Source organism: Panicum hallii, chromosome 3, assembly GCF_002211085.1.
Source record: "Panicum hallii strain FIL2 chromosome 3, PHallii_v3.1, whole genome shotgun sequence".
Lineage (NCBI taxonomy): Eukaryota > Viridiplantae > Streptophyta > Magnoliopsida > Poales > Poaceae > Panicum > Panicum hallii.
This window is the reverse complement of record NC_038044.1, coordinates 42,254,043-42,275,402: the sequence shown is the minus strand read 5'-3', so window position 1 is coordinate 42,275,402 and position 21,360 is coordinate 42,254,043. Positions and strand designations below refer to the sequence as shown.

Here is a 21,360-nt window from a genome sequence, read left to right as displayed (position 1 = left end):
TTGACCATCTTGAGCTTGCGGGATTTGTTTGTCTTGGTCTTTAGAGCAATTGACTTGCTTGAAGTTGGCTCTTCGGACATACCAAGAATGCTCATTTCATGAGCGCGAATTTCGCCCACAAGTTCTCCTACTTCCATTGTGTCAAGATCCTCCTTTTGAAGCATAGCATTGATGATGTTATACTTGGGCTTCGGGAGGAGCATGAGGATCTTGCGATTGATGGATGCACTGTCAATTTTGGATATTTCAAGTGCATTAATGTCCTTGACAATGACATTCAAGCGAGAATACATATCATTGCAATTTTTATGAGCTAGCATTTTAAAGGAATCATACTTAGCTCTAAACAAGTGATATTTTTGCTCACGAACTTTGGTGGAACCTTCATGAATTTCAATGAGCTCCTTCCAAATATCACTTGCTAAGTCCATGCCATTTACTCTAGCAAAGACTTCCTCGCTAATAGCTTCAAAAATTACATTTCTAGCTTTAGCATTCCATTTTAATTGTTCGGGGTTGGGAGTTCCGGTGAACCCGACTTTAGTTGCCGACCACACTTCGGGGGCAATCACATCAAGGTATGCGGCCATGCGAACTTTCCAATAAGCAAAGTTCTTGCCCTCGAAGTGAGGCGGCGAACCACCCATCTTGGGCATAGCTCTAGGCGGTGAAGCCTAATGATCCAAATGAGCAATGAGGCTCTGATACCAATTGAAAGGATCGATGGACCAAGAGGGGGGGTGAATTGGGCCTTTTTCAATTTCTAAAACAAGGTAAAGCAACCTTAACCTATGCAAAGCTAGAAAGACACCAATTCACCAACCGGGTAACTAAACTACCTACGCAAGCTAAGATAGATAAAAAGAGGTAAAGCCTAGCAAGGTAGAGCTAACTAGTGATCCCTAAATCAAGCACATGAATGAATTGCATGAAAGATAATGCTTGAATAAGTAAAAAGGGACAAGAGACAACCGGATTTTTTTCCCGTGGTATCGATGTGTTGGCACACACCCCTAATCCACGTTGTGACACTCACAAAGAGTATTGTCACCTCCCAAGTCACCAAGACGAGGGCGCTCACTAAGAGTCTCCGTTCACCATCCCGGTGTGGTGGAGATCAAGCCACGTACAATCTTCTTCTCCGGGCTCCCACAATTCTTGGCAAGCTCCGCGAGAATCACCTCGATCACCAAGATCGCCTAGGTGATGCCAATCACCAAGAGTAACAAGCTAAGGCCTTCACTTGAGCAAGAACCGATCACCAAGAACGGATGCACACATGCTTCTCTCTACTCAAGTCCTTAATCTTGCTTCTTGAATGATTGAATGAACAAGTGTGTGAAATAATGAAGCTCAAGGTGGCTCTTGACTATAGTATAAGTGTTTGGATGTTGCCTGGTGTCAAGGAACAGTAAAATGACCCATTGGAGGGGTATATATAGGCAGGTCACACGAATAGAGCCGTTGGAGAAAAAGCTGCCAGAAAACTGCGTAGCGCCGGTTAATCCGACGTACCTCCAATAGTCATCGTCGGTTTAACCGGTGAATGTAAACTACCCCTTCTGAAAACTAGCCGTTACAGCTTGGGCAGATTAACCGTCGTATCATCGGTTTAACCGGTGAGTGTAGTCATCCATTGATCAACTGGAAAACCACGTCTCTGGACAACTGCACCGACGTCCAATTTCAAATATCATCGGTTTAACCGGTGTATTGACTTGTTCAGACTCTGCTGACCTCGTTTAACCGACGTATAGAAAGGTTGAGGCGTCGGTTAAACCGGTGTTAAGGGTTTTTCCTGATTTTGCCTTTTCTGATTTGAGTCTTGAATGAAATCCAAATATTCTTGAGATATAAGTTGAGAATCATTTATTTGAGCTTCTAGAAACCTGAGTGACCATTGTGTGCATCCATTTTCAAATGACCATGTCCATGCTCAAGTTACTAAGCCTAAACCCCTCTTAATAGTGCGATCACTACAAAACTATAAAACCTATACTAACCTAAGCGTCCTTCTCAACCTTATGACACTTAGGACTAGAAGGATCCTTAGTCTTGACATATTATTGAGTTGAATGTCGAGATCGCCTTTTTGAATAATGAAAATTAGGGGCCTCTTTTGACATATAACCAAATGAGCGATAATGATCTATAAACCTGCACAAACTCATTAGTCACAATAATGGTTGTCATTAATCACCGAAACATACCTTGAGGGCCTAGATGCTTACAGTGGTTTCACGGCTGCCGCTAGGGCTTCTTATACGCGGCGCTAAGGCTCGGGTGCGGCTGTGGCCGGGGGTTTTCGGCGTCCGTGCCGGGACGCGTGGTGGGCATCGCGGTGGCTGCAGGAGCGGGGTCTAGGGTTCCGCGGCGCGGGCGCGCAGGCGGTCGATGCGAGCTGGAAAGGGTCGCGCAGGCGGTTGCGCTCCTCTATCGCGGAGCGGGGTGGTGCGCGCGGGGCTGGCCGGTGACGCGAGCGGGAGGAGGAAGGGAAAGCTGACAAGCGGGCCCCGCTCGTCAGCTGCCCCCGCGGAAGGTGAAGAGGCGGCGTGCGGTTGGTGGACTGGACCGGCTGAGCTGGGCTGAGGCCTGTGGGCTGCGTTGCGCGGAGGGAAAAAGGAAGAAGGGATCTAGGTTGGGCCGTGCGTGAGCGGGCTGCGTCTCGCGGGAAAGAGGGAGAAGGAGGTTGGGCCGGCTTGGGCTGTTGGGCCACGGGGTGTTTAAAGTTAGCAATTGAATCCAACAGACTCTAAATAGTCACACTAACATCTTAAAGGACCTTAGTCTAAAATGTCAAGTTAAATTTACTAAGATTTCGAGGTAAAGAGAACTTATGCTTATCTTAGCTTCTATCTAAGGCACAACACGAAAAGGTTTTTTTTGAAATTCATGAATTTTGCACAATAACATTCTGGGTACAAACCCGGGATGTTACATTTTCCCTTTATGATATTTGGCTGTCTCGTTTCCGCAGATTAGGGCATTGGGCAATTTGGCTCATAACTCGATGATATGTACTTGTGAGACAGAAAACCAAATCGCTGCGGAACGAATATGCTCAAAGATGAAATGTTACGCTATAACGTGAGGCCGCGAATCCTGCTCCAAGCTGCCTCCTCTGTTTTTCCACATCACCGTCTGCAAAGTTGCAGAAGCAGACGCAGTTCCCTTTTGAGTCCGCACCCCCCTTCTTCTGTTCCCCTCAAATACTACGTACACTCCTGGACCTGCTACCTGCAAAGGTTCATGTGACGAAAACGATAGGCGAGGAGATGAGTCCGTACTCCACACAGCCTCAAACGGCACCGATCTCGCTGCCTGCGCTCTTGACAAGTGTCGCCCTACTCGTGGCTTCTCCCTCCATTCGTCGTCTCCACACACACGAGCTAGCTTAAGTACGCGGACGCCTCAACCTTCAACCCCTCCCAGGCGAGGCATCACGGGATCACATTCGCGGCCACACCAAAAGGCAAAAAGCCCATCGTCATCGTCAGGCCACACTCGCGTTGGCGTCGCAACAATTTTCCTTGAGCCTCGTCGTGGCATTGTGCCTCCCTCCAGTTCTTTCGCCTATTCCTCGGAGTCACAGCAAGCGCGCGCACACCACCATACCACCTTGTCCTCTGTTTCTTGAAGCAGAGCTTCGCTTGGCCATGGGAATTGCAATTAGGCTGCTCTTCCTGCCGTTGATGGCCGTGGCATTCTGCGGCTACGGCGTTTGCGGAAGGAGCCACTTCCACAAGAAGCCGCCGCGCGGCGTCGGCCGGCACAGGGGCGGCGGCAAGGAGGGCTCCGTGGTGTCCTCCCCGGCTGTTCCGCCGGCGGACGACGGCACGCGGCCGGTAGCGCCGCAGCCACCGACGGGCACCATGCCCTCCGACCCGGCCACTCCGGTCCAGCCCGCCGAGCCGTGTGTGTTCGACGTCCGAGCGTACGGCGCGGTGGGCGACGGCACGACGGACGACACCCAGGCGTTCCGGGAGGCGTGGAGGGCGGCCTGCGCCTCCGACTCTGCCGTGCTGCTGGTGCCGTCCGACGGCACGTTCGCCATCACCACCACCACCTTCTCCGGGCCGTGCAAGCCCGGCCTCGTGTTCCAAGTAACCAACCATCTTTGTTTCGCCGCACAGCCATGGCTTCTCAAATTCTTTTTTTTTGTCCAAACAACTGACTGAACCTCTGCCCATGTCCGGCCGTGTCGTGCAGGTGGACGGCGTGCTGATGCCGCCGGACGGGCCGGACTGCTGGCCGCCGTCGGACAACCGACGGCAGTGGGTCGTCTTCTCCAACCTCGACGTCTTCTCCCTGCGCGGCGCCGGCACGATCGAGGGCAACGGCGAGGGCTGGTGGAACCTCCCCTGCAAACCTCACAGGGTACACCCCGAATTGTTTGTTGCATTCGTCTCAGCCTGACATCATGTTGAATCGTCACGAGCTCCATGCCCAAACTCTCTGCAGGGCCCGAACGGCTCGACGCTGCGCGGCCCGTGCGACAGCCCCACGGTACGTGGCACCGTGCCGTCCTCCTTCCTCTGCTGCATCATCGCCATCATCCATCAGGTTGTTAAATGCAGCAGGTAGGGGGTTGGCTTACTGGTATGTATGCCTGTGCGTGTGCAGCTGCTGAGGTTCTTCATGAGCCGGAACCTGGTGGTGGAGGGCCTGCGGGTGGAGAACAGCCCGGAGTTCCACTTCCGGTTCGACGGCTGCAGCGACGTGCGTGTCGACGGGCTCTACATCAGCTCGCCGGCCAACAGCCCCAACACCGACGGCATCCACGTCGAGAACACCGAGCGCGTCGGCATCTACAACTCGAGGATCAGCAACGGTGACGACTGCATCTCCATTGGCACCGGGAGCTACGACGTGGACATACAAAACATTACCTGCGGACCTGGACACGGCATAAGGTCAGTCAGTACAGTAGGCCCCTGCTGCGTTCCCTTCCTCTGTTTTTTCTTCTCCTTTCCTTCACGAAAACTGAGACAGGAATGCGTGACGACATCGCAGCATCGGCAGCCTCGGCGTGCACAACTCGCAGGCGTGCGTGGCGAACGTGACGGTCCGGAACGCGGTGATCCGGAACTCGGACAACGGCCTGCGGATCAAGACGTGGCAGGGCGGGATGGGCGCCGTGTCGGGCATCACCTTCGACACGGTGGCCATGGAGAACGTGCGCAACTGCATCATCGTGGACCAGTACTACTGCCTGGACAAGCGGTGCATGAACCAGTCCACGGCCGTGCACGTCACCGACGTCTCCTACGCCAACGTCCGGGGATCCTACGATGCCCGCAGCGCGCCCATCCACTTCGCCTGCAGCGACACCGTGCCCTGCACCAACATCACCATGTCCGAGGTCGAGCTCCTGCCCTTCAGCGGCGAGCTCGTCGACGACCCCTTCTGCTGGAGCGCGTACGGGACGCAGCAGACACCCACCATCCCGCCCATCACCTGCCTGCAGGAGGGGTTGCCGGAGGCCCTCCTCGACAACCCGGACCTCAAGTGCCGATAGATCGATGATGTGGCCAGCCAGATAGCAGCTCTCATAATTTACTTCATATATACTCCTATTATATTGGATAGATGTATATATATAAAATGCATGTAGAGTAAGTTGGGTTTGTGCAGAAACAACATTTATTTGAGTTCTGTGGAGTTTGTAGATGCATGTGCGCTTTCGCTCCCTCTCAATAAACTTCGGAGATTTGACTCTTTGTAATCTGGACTCAACTAGCAAGAGCAATAGGCCCAGGCCCGTGATCGACTGGGTCAAGTTTCAGCAGTTGAAGAGCAAGCTGGAGAACAACAAAGTAATCATTCCTACATGATTTTGCGTTAGTTTATCCTACTAGTAAAGCCGCACGTGTTTTGCAAAATAATAAAGACTTGGAATCGACCATACTTGTCATTCGTATGTTAAAAATACTTAATGTAGCTGGTAAAAGCATATAACCATACAAACCAATCATTGTGCCAATCAGATAACTGAAAACAAATACCTTGAGGTCAAAACAAATTGAAGAGATACAATAACCCAAGACTTAAGTGCTTTCATTTCAGGTGCATACACAATGAGCTTTCAGGACACTTGTACATATGCAACGCAAAATTTGCCATACTTCAATTGCTTAGGATTGTTCTACATTCTAATGATAAGAGAAATAGTTTTGCCATGTGCTGATGATTTCTCCATACTCTTGTAGGCCCTGCAGATGTTTACACCTAAAAGAACACTCACATTATGTGTTACTCACAATGATTCAAAACCTCCCAATAATAATGCAATAAGGATACACAAATAATATTAATACCAATATATCCCTGATGTTTTATAGAACAAAAGGTAGGAAAAAATCAGTAATTGATCATGTCAACATTATTTCTTTTAGGTATTAGAAACCTGGATTCATAATTCTCCTATTATTCATTTATAAAATTACTATTTGTTACCAGACAGCTAGGAGGCCTCTAGTATATCCATCCATCAACATGCTTCTCTATAAACAAAACGAAGCAATGGAGAACAGTTGAGTTCAGCATATCCCTGAATAGAAAAGGAATTAATGGAACCATTTATATATCCCTGAAAGATCTGCAAATATATCTCTCTTGTATTAGTTAGCTTACTTGAAAGATCCTTAACCCATTCACTGAAAACATTGATTCCAACAAATCTCATAAAGATGCAGCTACAAAACCATAAAGCATGACATATTTGCCTAAGCAATGATGACAGAACCATGGTGAAGAAATCAACAGTAGAGAATTTGAGAGCATCATTTCACAAGAAAACTTCATACCTGATTCACTGTATAGACCATTTGGGTGCAGTGTCAGTATGCTCCATCCCAAGATACTGCTCCCAAGCATCATAGACCTCTCTCTCTCCTCTGTTGAAATCGATAAAGGTTAGCAAACAGAACAAATGCATGGAAACAACAGGAGAAGCATGTAGGCAAAACCAACAATAACGGGCAGGTACAACATTTGGATCCTGGAGGTTATCTGTCCGATCCATAGATTGTGCAAGGTGAAAGAAAAGATAGTCAATGACATAAATAGAATAGCAATGATACAAAGCCCTGTCCAAAAGTCACAAAATCAAGGTTTGCAATTAAATATCACTTGATTACGTTTCTTTTTGTCAAAGTTAGAAAATAATTGGTATTCTACAAGGTATAAAATTTGTGCATCTAATTCACTTATGATCAACGACTTGCTATTGACAAGTTACTTACAAAATTTTTTTGATACTGAAGTATGCCATCTGAATCAGCCCCTGTTGATTTTACTTAGGCTCTGCCACCACATAAGAATATAGTGAAAACACTTCCACTTCATTTCCTATTGTTGGTCATCAATATTGAGAAAAACCTTGATTTTATCATTGTTTTCTAAAATAACTTGCACATAAGAAATCAACCGTACATAGGGAAGGCATGCCTTCCTAAATCTATAAAATAATCATTTGGAAAACATAAAATTTAAAAAAAACTTACCACGGCTTTCGCGCTAGTTGCTCAACCCGTTGCTTGTTCGGAAGAATCTGCAAATGAATATTCTTTATTTCCTCTCGGGCAGGCCCTCTTTTTTCATTCGAATGTACATCTTTTTCGGTAAATGATCATCTACAACTGAAAGACTGACGTCTTCCTCTACTCGATCCTTAGTGAAAAATTCTCCCACCTTGTTTTTTTCTAGAAAATTGCACCGACATGGAGAGATTTGCCTGGAAAAGAAAGGTTTAGCGCTGCCTGGGTTAAGCCATTCCTAACAACTCATCCAGCTTGACTAGCTTGCATTAAGAGTAGTTCATTTCCTTGAATTCTTTTTGAATAGAAAGTCAATGTATCTAACCAATTATTTCACAGGAGTACTAGCTACTGAAGGCTATTTCAGAATAAAAAAAGTAAAAATCATTTAGCACAATTTCTCGATGTTTCGATGAGAATTTCTTGACTTTCCATATATAGAAAGAGATAGACTATAAATGACATCTCTTATGTCAATAAGACCAAAGGGATGGATATTAAATGATAGGAAGTGCTAGGAAGTGAAATAGAATGAAATAGAGCCACTTTGGGCTTCCCTATGAAATGAGGCATGGAACGGAGCCACTACGAAGAAATTCCGGGAGTTACGAAAGAAGCTTCGGACTCATATTGTTCACGGGTTGAGAGCGGGAGTTGAACTCTAGGAGGTCGAATCTCCCCTTGTTCCTCAGTAGCTCAGTGGTAGAGCGGTCGGCACCGTCTTCTTGAAATTCTTCGTCGATATCGAGCTTAGGATATTCTATAGATGATATTAAGGGTATCAGCTCCCCTGAATAAGTCAGGCTCCGTTAGCCTGGGCTGAGATGGGGATAACGAGTCGACGATTGAAGCTCCCAACGTTCTGCCAGACACTGGACCCATTTCTTGGGTAAAATCTCCCAACTATATTGGAAAATGGATTGGTTATCCATAAATGAAAATAAAGAAAGCTTTATTTTTGTTCCGCTTCTTGCTCTAAGCAGAAAGACTTGTCGGAAATCGCCGGTTGGGTTGGTCCGACCAAGAAAGGCATGGGAGTGGAGAGGCGGAAGTGAAAGTGTTTTTTTTGTGTTTTCTCTCTCTTCTATATATTCAAATATGCTCTTTGGAGCCCTTCTTATGGGGAAATAAGATCGGTACTTGAATAAAGAGATATAGATAGAGATAGTAAGTTTTCCATTCATTCACGCCGAATGAATGCATCCTGGTTACTACTTGGAATATAGATAGGCCAACCATTTTTTTCGTAATACTTCATTCGATATATTTTTTGGGGCTTAAGTACTGACTATGCATAGGACTACAAGGGATAAAGACGTAACGTATAAAGAAAGGAGAACGACAACCTTAGCGGCCTCCGACAGAAGAAGAAATTTCGAGTACTCTTCTGAGGACCTCGAAGGAAGCGTAAAAGGGAAACCCATAATTAGAGGTGGTAATGGATCATGGCCCTAATATCCTCTTCACAATCCAACTTGGCCCTTAGGTATTCTTAGCTCAAAATTTTATAAAATGTAAGCCTGGTCTTTTTTAGCCCGGCACTTAAATTATCTAGGCTAAACTTTTAGGCCTTTTACCACCCCTACCGATAATCAAGTGGTTCTCAGTCTTGTGCTGCAATTGTTTGGCATCAATGCACTGAATTTAGTACCTTTTATACTTCTACAGCTTATACAGGTGAAGCTTTGTGTGGAACATATCCATCAGACACACGCCAGAGCTTCCATCAGAACCCGCTTACTGATAGAACCTAATGAGTAATGACCGACATAACTAATACATGTTAACTTTCAGTGGTAACTGCACAACACAATTATTCATGCAAGTACCATTACATCTTTTGTCTATCAGGCAAGCACCCAAATATTGGAACAATGCAACCACAAGAATCCATACTGAATAGACTATTATATCTTGTCAAAAGATGGAAAACACATACAAGAACTCAATTCAAAAGCGACCGATATGCAGACCATGCAACTGAAGACATAGTACCACACGTCAGTGCTAAGCCTAAGAACTGCCTGTAGGCTCCTTGGATATTCAGAAGGCGCTGGTAAACAATATAGTGTGCCATTTAAATAAATTTTTTTGAAGTAAAGTTCCATTTAAATAAATTGCAGTTGCTTCAAATCAAACCAGCACTGCACCTCAATATGGTTTTGGACAACCAATCCATATTCACTGTGTTATCATTTCTCCACACTAAACTGGGGAGAAAGTGGAGGGCCTGATCGTGGTTGGTTTCTTCCACACTAATGATAAGGAAAAATTCAGGCATGCTCATACTCATATCTCCTGCTTAGGTTGTCACTCTGAATGGGTAGTTTGACCACTGAGCATAAAAACAAGATCACGAGACTAATATATTTGATTGAGCAGCCATGAATTATGCATCCACGTGCTAAAAAGTCTGTAACCTATTTATATGCATGTGTGCCGGCTGAATTCGATAATGAAAGGACACATGGCAGCTTTAGATGGTACTTTTTGATCTAACCCTAGTCATTTGTTCCTGATCAAGGGGCTCACGGCCAGTTGCTGGTCTCGTTGACCAGGCCGACGAAGGCATACGACATCAACATGCAAGGACGACAGTTCTAGTTCACCGGAGGTATGCAAAACCAAGCCACGGTTGACAGATTTGGACGTGAACAGGCAAAACGGAAAGAGAGGATGACGAAGAACTCACTTGTGATCCCGCGATTGCAAAATGATGAGTCGTTGGGCACAGGTGTGACGCCCTCGGAGATGTCGTCGCCCCAGCCACACGGGCGTTCTTGACGACGGCGGCGGCGGCGCTACGTTGATTGGCAGGCTGCACCACGTAGGCCGGGCTGAGGCGTCGCAGGATCCCGGCGTCAGCACGGTGACGGCTCTTGGCCGCAGGGGGCCTCGCACATTGATGAGATTGCGATCCTGGCGGCCCAACTCAAATCGGAGGACGCCGCAAGAGGAGACGAGGGCGAGCCGCAGGAGGAGACGAGGGCGGCGCGGATGGACGCAGGGCGCCGCAGGAGTAGCTGATGGAGGCGCGAGAGCGTGGTGGATGGATGCAGGGCGCCGCAGGAGGAGGCGACGGCGACGCAGATGGAGGATCCGCCCGTAGGCCCTGGCGGCGGAGGGGGGAGGGGGAGGATCTGCGTGGAGGAGAGCTCGGATTCCGTCGGCTCGATCCGCCCGTAGGCTCTGACGGCGGAGGGGGGAGGGGAGGAGGTGGAGGAGGATATACGCGTAGGAGGACGGCGCTCGGGGTGCGCAGCGCCCGCCACTCGCCGTCTCCCCACGCCGCCTGCGCCCACGCCCGCACAGCGTGCTCTGGCCGCCGCTGGTGCTGGCCTCCTCCATGAAGACGCCACCTGGTACGGGGCCCTCCGATCCCCCATCCTCCCCATTCGTGCGCCGATTGGTTTTGTTTGGGTCATCAGCGATGATGGTGGATCTGACGCGCGTTTCTTGTCAACTCACCAGGGTCGATGAAGGCGGTGGCGGCGGCTGCCCCGATGCGCGCATTCATCTGCACGACCCCGTCCCCGATCCGCCTCGAGCCGAGCCCGATGCACGACTCCATCTCCGCGCTCCCGTCACCGTCCCGCTTCGAGCCCAGCTCGGCATGCGCGTCCCCAGCCGCGGCGCTCCCACCCCCAACGCGCGCCAAGCTCGACTTCCCCGCCACGGCGTCGCCCCCCGCGAAGGCGCGGGCCGGGAAGGAGAACCTCCTCTTCGCAGAGGCAGGGGCGCGGGGGCGGCGGAGGAGAGAGCATGGGAAGGGCAGCACGATGCGGATCAGCGGATGGTAGGGCAGCGGCACAACGTGGATGGGAAAGGGATGTGGATGGGAAAGGGAGGAGCGACGGGGACGGGCTGAATTAGCGTGATTGGCGGGGTGGGTACCGCGTGCGGGTAAGCGGGCGGGTTGTTTTGTGGCGGAACAATTTTAGATCTCCCGATTTCCATCGGTCTGCATCCGAGGATGGTGGTCCCGCAGCTGCCAGGTGTGGTCACTGTGAGGGGTAACCGTTAATTTCGGCGGTAAAACGTGTTTCCAATTGTTGTCAATCTTTATAGTATAGATACATTGGCAGTAAATTGCAGTTGTAGATGGATAAACTTGCTTTTTTAACAAAAAGATGCTTTAGATATCTTATACCTGATTTATATAAGGAAAACCAAAATTAGTATAGGTACAATTAGAAATATTGTTGCGAACTTGAGGAAAACTATAAAACTATATGAGTATTATAAAAATGAATCTGTTTATATCTCTACGCTGTCTTTCGGGGTGATAGGAGGACCGGAAGAGTAGCCAAACTCACAACTAAACCAGCCCGCCATCCGTGCCCACAAGTTATATCTACCACTGCCGCTGCATGGGCCGGCCATTTGACAACGTCCATAACAAGTTAACAGCACTGCGGATATCCCAAAAAATCTAAAACATGTAACCGAAGATAAAAATTGGATGCTTAAGGAAAAAGGAATACATAGTGGCACCATTGCCTCAAATATATTATGTCTCACAATGGGCATGATTAATAAATTAAACTGCTTGGGTGAGCGTGGATCCAAACTATATTTGCAATCTTTTTTCTTCTTTATTTTCAACATGTACAAGAATTTTCACACATATGAACTAAAAGAAAGTGTGTATGTATCCACATATACAAGCAAACTGTATGTTTAAGAAGAAGAAGAAAATAACAAAAAATAAATATAGAATACACAACACTCTTAATTAGTACGCACGCATGCATTAGTAACTGCACAACATAACATGTTCGCTCGTAATAAACAACACACCTACTTGGCGCCACCTGACACGACACCTTCATTCCCAGCCAGCATCATGTACTTGTCCTTCCTCGTGAGCCCGGTGAGCTCGAATCCTAGTGCCTCGCCAAGCACGCGCTGCACCCGGTTGGCCGCTTGGATGCTGTGACCATGTCCGCCCGCCTCGCCATCCGCCGGGGCGGTGGCCACGCGCTCCAGAAACTCGACGCGGTACTCCGGCCGCGAGTTCATCATGAAGTAGAACGGGTCAAGCCACTTGGCCCCGGGCTTGGTGGACGTGCCGTAGAACATGTCGACGCGGGTGTCGAGCGCGACGGGGGTCACCTCGCCGGTGAGCTCGGCGAACAGAGGGCTGAACCGGAGCAGGTAGGCCTCGCGGCACGTCGTGCCCTCGGGGCACACCACGAGGTCGCCGCGCGCCAGCAACGCCTCCATGCGCCGGCGGTCCTCGTCCCGATCCCGCGTCAGCCGTGCCGTGCGGATGGGCGCGAGCAGCTCCGACACCGGGCTCACGCTGTACGTCACCGCCGTCACGGGCTTGTTCAGGCCGGCGGCGACGGTGATCGGATCGAGGAGGGTGCGGTGGTTGCAGACGTAGAGGCGCCCACCTGCCTCGTTCTTCTCTCTGCTGGCGTCCGGCGACGGGCCGGCGACGAGGCGGGAGCGCATGCCGGTGGCCGCGGCCAGCGGGACAGAGACGCGGTAGGGTAGCACGCCAAATGCGATGCAGCGTAAGGCGGCGAGGATGATTCCCAAGGGGGCGAAGGTGTACATGGCGAGCGCGGCGAAGAAGGTCGGCCTGAAGGCGAGGCGGCCGTCGTGGAAGACCAACTTGTTGGGGTACTTGTCCCTCGGCAATGGCTGCCACGCCTTCTTGTCGGCTTTGCTTAGGACATAGGTCTCCTGTAACCAGACAATGATTGCAGAGTTAGAGATACTCCCTCCATTTTAAATTGTACGTCGTTTTGATAAATCTAAATATATAAATTTTACTATATATCTAAATATATATTGTATCTACGTATGTAACAAAAATTATCTTAATTTGTCAAAACGAACTACAATTTGAAACATAGGAAGTATAAGTTTTCTAGATTTCCGTTTTCACCTGACTTATCTAAGAAGGCTGGAAGTTGTTAAGTTTAAAATAATATTAAAATATAATGTTCCATGTGTGGCAGCACTATATATATAATATTTCAGGTGTGACTTATCCTTAGGTGTAGCGTTTATTCTATATAAATTACTGAACAATCTTGCCAAAAATTACTAAATCGAGTTGCCGTATTACTGAATCACATTCAGTAAAAGGATATCAGTAATCGCGTGCAAATTTTTCAATGAATAGGTAGGTGTAGCTACATCTAGAATGTAGAATAGCACGTGAGTATACCCTTAACTTTTTTTTACTGAGAGAAACTGCGACGAGTATATTCTTTGCTTGAAAACCTAACTTACATTAACTCCACACGACACATGAACATAAGTTGGTAATCGCTGCCACCTAACTTCAACTAAGAATCGCATGCATGTCTCACATCCGGAGCGTGGAATTTATCCTCTGTGCTCCAAGTTCAAACCAAACATCGCCTACTCATTCCTTTGGACAAGCCATCTCCAAAGTCCTGTTTACCTTAGCTACCTGCACTTGAAATATAGTTCTCCTAACTGCAACTCTCATATGGTATATACTTTGCGTTGGCTTGTTTTCATAAAAAAATGCACTGGCATTAAAAATAATACTAGCATACCATCCCGACACAGCCCTGATACTGCAGCGAACCCAAGCTTGCGCCTAAACTTGGGGCGAGGCTAAGTACCGTGACTGTAAAGAGGGTGGTCATGTGTAAAAGCAGCCACCAAGGTTTACGCCTTGGATAGTCACCATACTTCTATGAGCATTTCACACACTATTGTAAGAGGTGATTTCTAATTTTCTTATTTACTAAATTAAAGTTATGATTTCTTGATAATAGATAACTTCTTAATGAACATATGGTCGAAGTCCATAAACACTACTACAGAAACGCTTTTTCGTCCTTCTCATTTATCCTGGTTAGTTTTAGGTCCGGGACTGATGAAGATTTTAGTCTTGGATCCAATGGTTAGGGGACGGCGGAGAGCTTTAGTCCGAGTTGGAGCCACCAATCGAGACCAAAAGTCACCCTTTAATCCCGGTTGGTGGCTCCAATAGGGACTAAAAGTCTTAAATACATTTAGTCCTTTTAGTCCCGGTTGGTAGCTCCAATCCGGACTAAAAGATTCTTCACGAGTTAGTTTAAAAGTAAGGCATCTCATTCAAAGTTATATGTGCTGTGTAGATAGGGTGGTAAAAAACTGTGCGTGAGGCAAGAGGTTTCGGGTTCGTGTCCTAGGCTTAGGATGTTTAATTTCGTAGTCTCGATTCCAAAATCAGGACTAAAGAGGATTGGGAACCGGAACTACTAAGGGATTCTGTGCTAGTTGCAATTGCTGTTGTTGGCATCATAATATATACTATGTGGTCCATACTCATAATTAAAATCCTCGTTTAATGATCCATTCCGACTATTATGAAGAGATGCTAATATGGAACATTCCATCTATTTTTTTTTCATAATATGAGTATAAACCTCAACTCACAAATTGTGACGATAGATGATTGTTAAAAGAATGTTTCTGCGCATTTATTAGTCTGAGTCAATCACTTAAGTTTTACTATATTAATCTTCATATCATAGACTTAAAACTTTTGTCATGGAATTAACTGGCGGCATACCTTAATAATCACATATAAATGTGCAATTCCTCTAGTATGTAGCTACAGTAAGACCAAAGGAAACATTTCAGCTACACCGTACCGTGCCTAATGTTTATCATCGTATTTTCAGCTGCAGAGTTCTTGCATATACAACCTTTTTGCACAATTAAACTATCTATATACGTATAGGGGTAATAAATTAACAAAGGCTAGCTCATCACCTTGCAATAGCGCGAGTCCACGTGGTGCACCACCCTGCCGACTGCCCCAAGAAGCCCCACAGCTCCATCACCTTTGGTCCTCGTCTCCTCCATTTTCTCGAGGAAGGCTCCAACCCTCTCCATGCCCGCGTGCTCCCCCTCCAGGAACCCAACGTAACGGCCAGCTGTCACGGCGACCTCCCGCCCGACGACGGCATGGACGCCGAGGTACTCCTTGAGGAAGCCCTCCACCATGACCCTCGGGAACGCCGCGGTCACCGCGACGACGGTGCCCGCCTTCTTAAAAGCCTCCAGCCCCTCCATGGTCACGTCTTCCAGGAAGAACTTGGGCAGCACCGCCTTGGAAACCCTGGCCACCTCTCTCTCCCTCAGCCCGAAGAGGGACACCATGACCATGGCCTCGAGACGCAGGTCAAGGCCGATGAGGGCCAGGAGGCACAGGACCGGGTATACCAGCAGCAGGAGGAGGCCGCGGAGGAAGCTGCCGGCCTCGACGGCGACGAGCATGAAGTAAGGAAAGGCAGAGAGCGGCGACCGCAGGAGCCATCCCTCCACGTCGACCAGCACCGTCCGGTCTTTCAGCTTGTCTTGTGCCGGAGCCGCCGCCCTCGCCCCCGTCGCTGACGTGGTGCGGCGGTAGTGCCGCCCCGAGATGCTTCGCCGGAGGAGGCGGCGGAGGGACAGGAAGGACCTGGGGAGGGCGGAGGGCTTCTTGACCATGGCTAGCTTGTACGTGAAGCAGGGTTCCGCCGTTCCGGTGCGCTTGTCGTTTTGGCCTTGTTGGTTTTGCTTGCGAGAGGCTTCTTCGATTGGGTACGGGACGCTTCGTTCTACTTATATAGGAAAGGAAGCGCTTGGAGTTTGACTTGGTCGATGTTGGGTGGGGTTGGGGCGCGAATAGGAGAATACCTAGCCCCGCTGCCGACTGACAAGGGAACGAATGTAGAGGTTGTCAAGAAAGCGTATGTCATGACATGTCCAGCAGGTAACAAATAGAGCCTTGTGCGGTGGCTTCAAAGCCATCGATCGAGGTCTCCTACGTACGCGTTTGCGGCGAACTGATTTGATGCATGTGTTGTTTAGATAACTGAACATTGATTTGAAGTGTCATTATATTGATCCTGCAATGTAATTTCTGTATATATGCAGTCTCTCACCCTAACGCTGAAGTGATTTGCTGATCCCGGAATACACAATAACACGCACGTCACAAACCGTACCCTTTTGACTCGACGACATTAAACGAACGCGGTAGATCGAATATCTGACTGTCACTTTCCTGTTTGACACTAGCGAGGCAAATCATATTTATATATATGTATATATATTTATATTATCCCAGTAGGGACGGGAATTCCTGCAGAGAGCTGAGGGCTGGCTACCCATACCATTGCGCGAGCGCGTTCCTGGCATGCGTGATACGGTTAATTAGCCTGTGGATGGGTCGGATGGGAAGCTGAACCATGTCGTCTTGGTGGCCTAACGCATCTAACTCATTCGCCGGCCCGCTGCCGTATCTATCGTCTCCCATCTCTCGACGGCACAGCAGCCTGACTTCCGGTTCGTGGAACCTTCCAAGCTTCCATCTTCACGTCCTCTGGAAATGTTTCAAATTACATGCCTGTGCATCCAGGACACCGCGTGTGCATCTTCGGCCCATTTGATTAAGGGCAGAATGAACATCTGGCGGCTCCTCCGAGCTCAGCCACTAACGGTACGCTGCATCGGCGCGCGGAGAAAGGTCTGTCCGTACACGTGGCATTTTGAATAAAGAATTTTGCTACCCCTCTCTCTCTATGTATCTTGTGTGAAAACACAGTGCCGCGGGGCACGGATATCGACTACCGATCCCCGATGCTGAATCTACAGTGAGTTTCAAAACTTACGGTGGATCCGACTACCTAAAACTTATTCTATAACAGGAGCTCCCTTTCCTAGCGTAATTTTCTTCCTTTTTTATTTTTTTCTTTGCCCAGCTCCAGCTGGTGACTAAGTTTATTCTCGAAATTTTTCTTCCAAACTAGATATTGATATTATGTTTGCTTTCAAAATTTTTGCTTCTGATCTTTTGTTCTGCAAAAGTTATTTTTAGAACTTTGACTACCAAGTTTTTGCTTTCAATTTTTTTGCTTCTGAATTTTTTTTACCCGAAATTTTTTTCTCCCAAATTTATTCTTAAATTTTGTTTACCAAATTTTTTCTCCAAAAATTTTGTTCCAGATATTTATTGAAGTTTCACCGGAAGTTTGTTTCAAAAGTTTTTCTAATCTATTTTCTTAACTTTTTATGATTTTTTTGTTTCTAAGCTTTTATGTAATTTTTCTTTTTCTACAATTTTTATCTTTACGATTTGATCAAACTTTGTGTATATAAATGTTTGTATGTAATTTTTGGATATATTGTTTTTTTATCAAAACAGAAAAGGGATAGGTGATAGACACGGGCAGTAATTCTAGTGGTTGAAAATCGAATGTACCAGGCGGTCCGTATGGTCGCCCGTAAATTTGACAGGCCCCTACAGATCGACTCGTCGCTTCCTCCTGGCCCCACCGATCTCCTTGGGAGGTGCGGCGGAAAACTATGGCTGCATATTTTTTTACTAGGTTCGTGCATGTGCGTTGCTACGGGTAGCGTAAGATTTGTAATATATTTAATGCGGCTAAGATAATTTTTTACATTAGCAGTAATAGTTTTTGATGTGCATTTGTCTCGTGTGCTAACGCATCAATCAAGAAGTTCCGCCTATAATATGCTTCACGATGCTTCTCATTTATCTTACTCCTCTGTTCGCTGGACATTGCTGCCGTCTAGATGCAGCTCGGGCTCTAGCCATCTCTTTTTTCTGCTTATTAGGGTCAACTATTTGTGGTGGTGAATTGGGTGCATGATGGATCCGGGGACTCGGGGTTCCCAGCGGACCCACTTCCTGCTGACCAGCCCAAGGAAGCGCTAGGAACAAGCGTCCATCCGCATGAACAACAACTCCATCCAGACCGCCTCGACCCATAACCCCAATCGACAGCTCGGTCGGGATGGCCCGGGCCCGTGTCCCCGACTAGAACGGCCGGTCGGATTGCCAACCCTCGCATACCCACGGGTCCCAGGAGCAGGAGCGGAGGATAAGGATGAGCCCCGGAGTCTACTTATCGTACAAGGCCAACCACTTCCATCGCAAGGGTCGCAGTCCCCACTGCTATGGCAGCAGGGGGCACTATTCCACCTGCCTGTCCTCGCGAGGGGACGGGGCACGACGCGATCATGATCCAGCAGGCACGCCTCCACCACAGTGATGGGGCGTGGCGCCAAGGACGGAGCATGGTTGCCGTACCATACTCATCGACACGCGTCATCCCCCCGACCGGGGGAGGGCTCGGCGCACAGGATCAGGACAAGGCGGCCACTCCACGACGGCGGACTTGGACGGTGGTCACCGAAAAGCTCCGACTGACAGGGTTGGCAGCCCCGACTGACAGAGTTTATATCAGACCCGGGTGCACGGGACTGTACATGTGGTATACTTCTCCTAAGATACGGGATGGGATATGGTCCACGCCCTACATCTGTTGTAACTACTCGTAATGCAGTAGGATTACTCATAGAGTAGTTAGACTAGTCGGATATGGTAGGAAACTACCCGAGAAGTTCTCGGGTAGGACTCCTGAGCTTGTACTCGACTAGAACTTCCATTTAAACCTGTCCCACCAGACTATATAAGGGCGTACAGGGACCCCCTCAGGGAATAATAATCATCAAAGGCAATACAAACCACAAGGACGTAGGTATTACGCTCTCGGTGGCTCGAACCTGTCTAAACCTTATGTTTCTTTACACCTTCGAGTTCCTGATCTCGACGACACCCTACCTACAAACTCACCACCTCGGGGGTATCCCTCGGTGGGTGTGGCGGTAAAACACCGAGAGCTGGCGCGCGAGGTAGGGTGTTCATCGAGCATCCACCGAAGAATTCGATGGCATCTTTCAACTTCACCAGCACTGTGCTCGACGAGGGCACAACCTTCATCTTCGGCTTCTGGATCTGCATCGCCAATGGTTCAATGGGCTTCAATAGCCACCTAGCCAACTCCAAGGAGCCGGAGGCCTCTTCACTAACTCCAAGCAGCAATCTCGACGACTTCATCGATAACCTCGACGAGATGCTGTTTCCTGATCTGGCCCAACAGATTGAAATAATGTCCATTTTCAATGCAACTTCCACTAATGGTGCACAGATCTATTCAGGTCGGATTCAAATCGATCTGAAAAGACCTCATGATCTATCGGTGTTTTACCGGCTGCCCACCGAGGGGTATACCCAGGATGGTAAGTTTAGGTGAGGAGATGCCGAGATCAGGAACTCGAAGGTGCAAGGAACACAAGATTTAGACAGGTTCAGGCCGCGAGGTGCGTAATACCCTACGTCCTGTATGGTGGTTTGTATTCCCTTGGGTGTTGATGTTGTGTTTTGAATGGGTCCCTGCCCCCCTTATATATCCGGGAGGTCAGGGTTACATGAATCCTAGCCCAATACTAGCCAAGGAATCATACCCGAGTATAACTCGAGTAGTTTCCTTCTGTACCGACTAGCTTTATCTCTTACTCATACGAGTAGAGAATATAAATAAGAGATAAGATAGGCTTTATCTCCTAGTCCTATTTAAACTACGTTATGTACACAGTCCCGTAGCCCCGGGTTTGAGAAGCCTCCGAGCTCTTCGTAGCTGAGTACTGCAGGCTTCTCGAGTACTTGCTACTTCGGCTTCTTTTGAAGCTCCGTCCTGAAGTTTTTCTTCGAGTACTTTCTTGGCTGCATCGAAGCTATGAGGTGCTCATACCCCGAATTACTTCTTTGGTATGGTGTGCGATAGAAAAATCGCACTCCATGTGGAGCAGCCCTCGAGCCTTAGGTTGAATTAGAGAATCAGGCTGAGGGTCACATTAGTCTTGAATCTTCCTTACTTACTTTTCAAATAAATTCGAAAAAATAAGTAGTCGATGCCACGTATCCCGCAGCCCCCCGAGTCTTGAATCCAAATCTCTTAGGTTTGGAAATAAGGATCCAAAAGTCGTGGCATGCAGTAAGAAAATGTTCCCATGGTAAATAACTGGTGTAATGGTACGAATGATGGAAGTTAGATCCAAAATTCGAAAAATCCCTTTTTTCGGGACAATTAACCCTGAAAAAATGATTAATCAAATATTTTATCTAAACAATCCACCAAATGACCCCTCATCTTCCGAATATTCCCTGAAACGACTCTTCAACTTCGAAACAGTAAAACTGTATCCGGCCGCTGGTTTTTTAACCCCGCGGTAACACCAATTAAAAACTGTGCTTCCAATCTACAATCCGCCAAGAACTTTCCAAATCCCCCAATCAAAGCCGCACTCCGCCCTCACCCTCTTGGAGAACCCCAATCCAACCAAATCTCCCCGCCCCTTTCTTCGCAGCCCCCGAGCAACTCGTGGCGAGCAGATCAAGAAATGGCGCCCAAGAGATCTGAGAAGGTTGGGAAGAAGAAGGAGGCGCAGTCACCTTCTGGGGAGTGGACTCACAGTAAGTGCTCCAACAACGATCTCAAAAAACTTATTTCCGAGGGTTTGCTCCAAGACAAGAGTCTTGTCAACTGGCGCCCCTCTTTTCGCGAACCTTTCCCCATAAAAAATATAGACAAAATCGTCACATTTTACCATTTTGCCGAACGGGGTCTGGCCCTCCCCTCTTGCTCTTTTTTCCGTGGCCTTCTTTATTTCTACGGGCTTGAGCTCCATCACCTCAACCTGAATTCCATTTGCCATATTGCCATCTTCATCCATTTCTACGAAGGTTTCCTCGGAATCGAACCCCATTGGGAACTTTTCTGCTTCCTATTCCGGATAAAGCCACAGCCCACAGCCAAAAACCTATCTGTTGTAGGGGGCGCCGGCATCCAGCTTAGACAGCAAGCCGGCGATAGGTACCTTTCCTACAAATTACCCTCCAACATTCCTGGATGGAAGAACCACTGGTTCTACATCGAAAACCATGCCCCCAACTTTCTGAAAAATCCGGCAAACCCCCTGTCGTGAGGCC

General features: G+C 48.2%; 3 protein-coding genes across 3 annotated transcripts; 1 reads left to right on the top strand and 2 right to left on the bottom strand.

Annotated features, from left to right (window-relative positions):
- The first annotated feature begins 3,095 nt into the window (after positions 1 to 3,095).
- Positions 3,096 to 5,668, top strand: LOC112885003 (polygalacturonase At1g48100). The gene is made up of 5 exons (XM_025950666.1): positions 3,096 to 4,103; positions 4,210 to 4,377; positions 4,462 to 4,506; positions 4,624 to 4,913; positions 5,014 to 5,668. Exons 1-5 carry the CDS (start codon positions 3,657 to 3,659, stop codon positions 5,516 to 5,518), a joined length of 1,455 nt encoding a protein of 484 aa, XP_025806451.1. The 5' UTR covers positions 3,096 to 3,656; the 3' UTR covers positions 5,519 to 5,668.
- A 246-nt stretch (positions 5,669 to 5,914) lies between these two features.
- On the bottom strand, positions 5,915 to 11,406 carry LOC112885004. The gene is made up of 2 exons (XM_025950667.1): positions 10,231 to 11,406; positions 5,915 to 6,896 (listed from the first exon to the last, which is right to left on the bottom strand). Exons 1-2 carry the CDS (start codon positions 10,884 to 10,886, stop codon positions 6,812 to 6,814), a joined length of 741 nt encoding a protein of 246 aa, XP_025806452.1. The 5' UTR covers positions 10,887 to 11,406; the 3' UTR covers positions 5,915 to 6,811.
- A 703-nt stretch (positions 11,407 to 12,109) lies between these two features.
- Positions 12,110 to 16,079, bottom strand: LOC112887001 (probable glycerol-3-phosphate acyltransferase 3). Its single transcript, XM_025953071.1, has 2 exons — positions 15,291 to 16,079; positions 12,110 to 13,232 (listed from the first exon to the last, which is right to left on the bottom strand). Exons 1-2 carry the CDS (start codon positions 16,008 to 16,010, stop codon positions 12,339 to 12,341), a joined length of 1,614 nt encoding a protein of 537 aa, XP_025808856.1. The 5' UTR covers positions 16,011 to 16,079; the 3' UTR covers positions 12,110 to 12,338.
- Positions 16,080 to 21,360: the final 5,281 nt, after the last annotated feature.